Source organism: Squalius cephalus (genome assembly GCF_949319135.1).
Source record: "Squalius cephalus genome assembly, chromosome: 10".
In the NCBI taxonomy this organism is placed as follows: Eukaryota; Metazoa; Chordata; class Actinopteri; order Cypriniformes; family Leuciscidae; genus Squalius; species Squalius cephalus.
Window position 1 is genome coordinate 8,571,813 of NC_137131.1, and position 6,000 is coordinate 8,577,812.

The 6,000-nt window shown below is 38.2% G+C and overlaps 1 protein-coding gene across 1 annotated transcript in view; it reads left to right on the plus strand.

Annotated features, from left to right (window-relative positions):
* Window positions 1–3,336, plus strand: part of rybpb (RING1 and YY1 binding protein b) — a 28,709-nt gene extending 25,373 nt beyond the window's left edge. Inside the window, exon 5 of the mRNA XM_079884479.1 lies at window positions 122–3,336. Coding sequence (XP_079740605.1) covers window positions 122–371 — 250 coding nt within the window. The 3' untranslated portion in view covers window positions 372–3,336. The remainder of the gene's footprint in view (window positions 1–121) is intronic.
* The last annotated feature ends 2,664 nt before the right edge of the window (window positions 3,337–6,000 follow it).

The following is a 6,000-nucleotide window of genomic DNA, read 5'->3' on the forward strand; positions in this document are numbered from 1 at the left end:
ATTTAAAAAAAATTAAGCCATGACTATACAGGTGCATGTTACTTCACTATCTTTACTTTCCAAAAATGCGTTCTTTGTCGCACTACCCCCCCCCCTAAATATTTCTCTCTCCACATCGCAGGCCCAAGCTGAAGAACATTGACAGGAGCACAGCCCAGCAGCTGGCCATCACTGTGGGGAACGTCACAGTGATCATAACAGACTTTAAGGAGAAGACCCGCACCTCCTCCACCTCGTCCTCCACAGTCACCTCCAGCGCCGGCTCTGAACAGCAGCACCAGAGCTCCGGCTCCGAGAGCATGGACAAGGGCTCATCCCGTGCTTCGACCCCAAAGGGAGACCTCTCGGTCGGGCACGATGAGTCATTCTGAGCGCCACGGACGCTGTCGAGACCGCAGGGATGTACTTTGCCTCCATTTTCCCCTCACCTTGCCCTGAGCCAACTCATGTTCATTTCCATCACTGAAAGGGGGATTTCTGGTCCTCTTACCCACACACACACATATACGTACACATACATTTGTGTGAATGGTGCAAACTGGACCATGGTATTGGGTCGTTGGGCGACCTGGACCTCCTTTCCCTTTCTGGAGACATCCCACTCTTGTATGTATTGTTTTATATTTGTACATGGATGTGCAGCTGAATCAACTTTTTTTTGTTTTGTTAAAAAAAATGATATATGTAAATGTCCACTGTGCACAATAACCCCCGACATTTGAACTATTCTGGACCTTTATTGCTCTTATTTATTATGTTGCATCTTTCTACTTTAAGAGATTTGTTTTTTCTTCAGTTTCACACAGCTAAAGTAGCTCAAGCCGACGGCTCCCCTTTAGTGTTGAAACAATCTTGCCGGAGATTCCTGAGAAACTTCCCGCAATGGTGCTAGATACACTGTGAAATGGTTTCAGTCCTCAGACTGACGTTCACACCATAGAAACAGATCCCTCTACTCTTGAAAACAATGGAAGTACTTGTGTCCTGGTGTCAGGCTGCATTCTTCTGTTGCTTTGTTTGGGGATTTTTGTTTTTTCCATTTTGCGAGACTGGTCTGAACATTTGTGCACTGGGGGTCCCTAGATCTGGTTTCGTCAATGAACTAAACGGATGGTGTTTTGCATCCGCTTTGTTATGGAGAAGACAGCTGGGATTCAAAAACTGCGAGGAGACATTGCGAGCATGATGTCAGCTTTGAATTTGAACATTCGGAACTGAGCTTTCTTAATGCTCACTTGGCTTAACGTCTGGTTTTGCAAATGTATTTGAAACGTTTTATTTGACAGCTTTTGATGTCCTTCATGGTCTACATATGATGTTTTGTAAAAACACTAAAAGGGTTTGACGTCTCAAAGGTCCGTAGGCTTTTAACGTTGAAGAACTTATTTTGCGATTTCTAGTTCTTTTTGATTCAAAATTTTAATGTTAGGGCTATACTCAGCCTTGTTTTATTCTGAAGGCAAACGTGTGACACTTAACCCCATTATTTTCAGAAACGTACATGGAGAGCAGTGCTGTATTTACTAAAACAGTCCCACCGCTAGAATTCAGAGACATGCTGAACATGAGCTTCAAACTGTCATTGAATGCACGGGAACTCTCACAAGCATTCAGTACCAACATTTTTAAAAAACTGTTTACTTGGGTGTCATGAAAAATTGACACAAGCATGATTTCACTCATCATTACCAATCCCCATTGACTCAAAATACTCAAGCTGTCTAGCTGGCGTTTCCCACAAACCTTAAAGTCAGCAAATCGTCCCTTTGAACTGTATTAAACTTGTACAAAGTATGTGTATATGATATGAGTTTTATTTATTGACGGACCAAAGGAATTTGATATTGATGACATGCTAGGCAAATGAATAATTCAAAATGTAATTACCATATGTGTGATATATAACATTTTAATAAAGTCTAATATAATCCATTTCAAATGTGTAATTCTTGTCCTCTTGATATATGCAGAATATTTGTATACTTGTAAATTCATAGACATTCAAGTCAAATCTGTAAAGACAACACTGACTTCTGTCATTGTACTGCGTGTTAATTCTGCTATGGCATAGAATTATTACAGTGAATTCCCATCAAGCTGTTTTCCCTTCTTGAATTGTTCTTTTAATCTTTTGTATGTTTTGAAATGAAGAGATAAATGGACACTTTGATGCTTTGAATGGGAAACTGCTTCTGTTAACAACCTTCATGCTTTACTGGTTGTTTTGAGAGGGTAAACGTGTGTCTTCTGTATTTGTGATGTTAACCAACCAAACCGGTATTGATTGTTGAATACAAAGCATTTCAGTTGTATTGATATTGATTTTGTTTTGCTACCCGTTTAGATCAGTGCAATTCAAGATAGACACTATTCGTAAAATCTTTTCTTTTACTCAAAGTATGCAAAGTAATAACCAGAATGGGAGATGTTTGACATCACAAATCAATCTCTGGGGCTTTAATTATTCTGCATTGTTCAGATTGTTGAGATTTTACTACATTTTAACCCCTGCAAAGTTATTGAATTTGCAATGTATAGCTTAAAAGAACGTTTCGTAAAATGTATGAACATAGCCATTTTTTCACTTGCCTTATCCGCTGTCAGAAACGTGAATTTTGTAAAATTGTAAAGGAAAAAAAAAGAACAAACAATGAATTGTATCTTAATTTATTCAAATTTGAGGAGAAAAAACAATTGCTGAATTTAAATTGCTTATGTATAACTCAAAATGGTGCAAAAGCCAACATAATAGGCTATGAATAGCAATGGAGCTAAACTTTTTTTTTTACGCGCAAGCAGTTCTGTTCTTGTGTACGACCAGTAACCTTAATTTACTGTGTAAAGATGGTTACATTTTTTTTTGTTTTGTTTTTTTTTTTTTTTTTTTGTCAGAAACCCAAATATAGAATGCTTGTCTACATATGCTATTGCGTTAACCTTGTGAAATTTTTGTGTACCTGTATAGTCCTGGCTCCTTTAATTTTGTCAATATCTTGTAAAAAAAAATGCTTTTTACAGTTTTCTTTTGCATAATGATTTTTCATTTAGTTTTTTTTTCTGGTTTTGTTCTTGCTAGTTGCTGTTATTTGTAAATTTTATATTGAGCTCATTATTTCAATTGTAAATGTACATTTTACTGCCCTTTCTCTTCATTTTTTTTTTATTGATCACTGCTCCTTGTCTATAGCTGATACAATGCTAACATTCGACAGACTTCTGGCATGTGCACGACTTTGCTTTTAGAGGCTTCTTTATAATTTCCCATGCTTCCAGTAGAAATGTCTATTGATGCATTTTGCTTGTGTTTTTTCCACAAATAAAATGTTCAATTTATCTAACGTGATGTTTTTGGTCTTTTTCATACAATTATACTTCAACGCACATCAAATACAGTGACCCCAAAATGCACTTAGACACGTGTCCAACTGATCTCAAGGTTGTTTTAGACCAGGAAATATCAATTTAATTTATCATATCTTAAAATATCATTTTAAATAAATGTCATTTGGTTTCATATTTTATCTAATGCAATGACGTTTAATGCAGCTGAAGTGTCCAAATACTGTAGAGCTTCGAATCTACTGTTTTGCCCGATAACCTTTAATAGCTTTTGATGCAAATAATTTGGTATGCAGAATAAAAGCTTTCTCCTCAGCACATTGAGTGATGTGTGCTGCTCTGATAGTGAGTCCTGGTGCCCTGAGGCATGCTGGGAGCTGTCTCATCTGGGATGGAGATGTCAGAGTAGAGCTCTCACCCTTCGTGCAAAGCACTGACACTTGACCAGAGCAGACCAAGTGCTTCAGCCCTTCTGAGAAATTCAGCTCCTTTTCTATTCCTCTAGCTAAATGACTCGCAACAGACCAGCTGTTTGCTGGCGACTTGTGAAACAGCCAATGATTACCAGCCAATTTGCATGATACATTTCTATGTCTGGGAAGAGAGGCATGTGTCAGTCACATTGAAGCTGAAGTGTGTCATTTCTGTGCCACTAGTGCCACTGAAAAGGGACTGCAAAAATAAAGCTTTCTGAATACACCCCCTGTAGGCCATTGATTGATTATAATTAGTCATTTGTTAGTATTGTTATTAATTTTTATTTTTTTTTAGGAATTTTACATCCTCAGCTTAAACTTTTCTCATTTTCATTTAAGTGTTTAAAGTTTAGGTTTTATATCTAATATTTTAATTTGATTTCATTTCAGAATTGGTCCGCACTGTTGGGCTAGAGATGTTGCTAAAAGCTAATTTCCATAATGCCATAAAGCAGGGGTGTCAAACTCAGTTCCTGGAGGGCCACAACCCTGCAGAGTTAAGCTCCAACCTAATTAAACACACCTGATCCAGCTAATCAAGGTCTTCAGTATTACTAGAAACTTCCAGGCTGGTGTTTTTGGAGCTGGTTGGAGCTAAACTCTGCAGGACAGTGGCCCTCCAGGAACACCTTTGACACCCCTGCCATAAAGGGTTTTGAGAAAATTAACCTATGAATGGCTTACTTAATAGTTATAAATTGTGGACAGGAGAAAGTATTTTAACACCGAATAAGTTACATACTTCGGTTTTAATTTGTATGACACATTACAAAAAGTAACATTTCAGAAAGAAACGGTTTTATTATTGTCACTTAAGAGATTCTCCTATGGCTATAGCGGCTATTGACCTTATTCACAGCAGCGCCATCTTTGATGATTAACGGGAATGAAAGTGAGGCTGTAAGGGATAGATTAATCTCCTCAGTGGGTTGAACTATTATTTAATGTGTTTTTTGATTGTTCTGCTGATGAAACACTGCAAAACTAGAGACTTCCAAGAGAGACCTTTCCAAGAGACTTCATTAGTTAAAAAAAAAAAAAAAAAAAAAAACTCCAGACAACATGAGCTTTGGAAAATTAAGTGATCTGGGAGGAGCTTATACAGCGGATGCGAGTCTACTTCATATGTACACTTCAGGCAGCTCCATATATATACCACAATGCAACACGATTGTGACGTCAACGCATATTGTGTTTAATTTACCCCCACCACAAATGACTCTAGAGTATATATAGATAGATCTATGATATATTAATTATAAAAAAAAAAAATGTAAACAACTCAAACAGAACTATACATATAGAATGCTGCATTAAACAATTTCGTTAGGGAAAAAATAAAAAAATAAATCAACCCCATAGTGGATTCTAAGTGATCAATGGCAGCACGTTCCAATTCAGCCTATTGCAAAGGTTCCGCCAGTAGTGGGCACTCATGCAACGAAAGCAATGACATACATCCGAGTGAACGAGACGGAGGGAAGTTAGCGAGTGAAAGCCCTGGTGTGGTGAAGTGTTGAGTCCCACCGTAGTGATGAGTCCCAGCTTAGGACCCAAACAATCCGATTGGTTCAAAGCAAGATTTATGGATAATCGCTTTAGTGCCTGGTTACAAATCAGATATAACTTAATTATGTAAGTCGTTTGAACTACGTAACAACCATTAATGGTTACGCGGTAACGCAACACAGACGATCGGTTTATGACATCAAAGCACGTTGGTTTCTGAAGAGCGTTTTTGAGGCCTAAAGTGGGCGGAGCCGGCCGTCGCCACCTTGGCAGCGCATCACCGCGCGTCACTCCCGGCTGCAACGCTCTGACGGAGGTACGTCTTGTGTTCTTGAGTAGGAGAAAGTTACAAAATAATGCTAAGAACTTTTTTGCCATTTATACATACAATAAAAGCACAGTTAAAAGCAAAAGCAGTTTGGTACCCCTCTTTGGCTCTTCATCATCATCATCATCATCCAGCCATTGCAGCCAAAGACTTTGATCCAGCGCAGAGCACTCCAATTACACGGGACAGATAAGTATGCTAATCTATGTTACCTTGTTTGTTGACACTGTTTAACTTGTTAAACCACTTTCTTTTGACCTAGTAACCTCATAAAATCGTCTTATGTAATGCTATTTGCAGCGCTTTTATTAGGAAGGTCAAAATGGCGCATTACACTTGTGTTGAAGC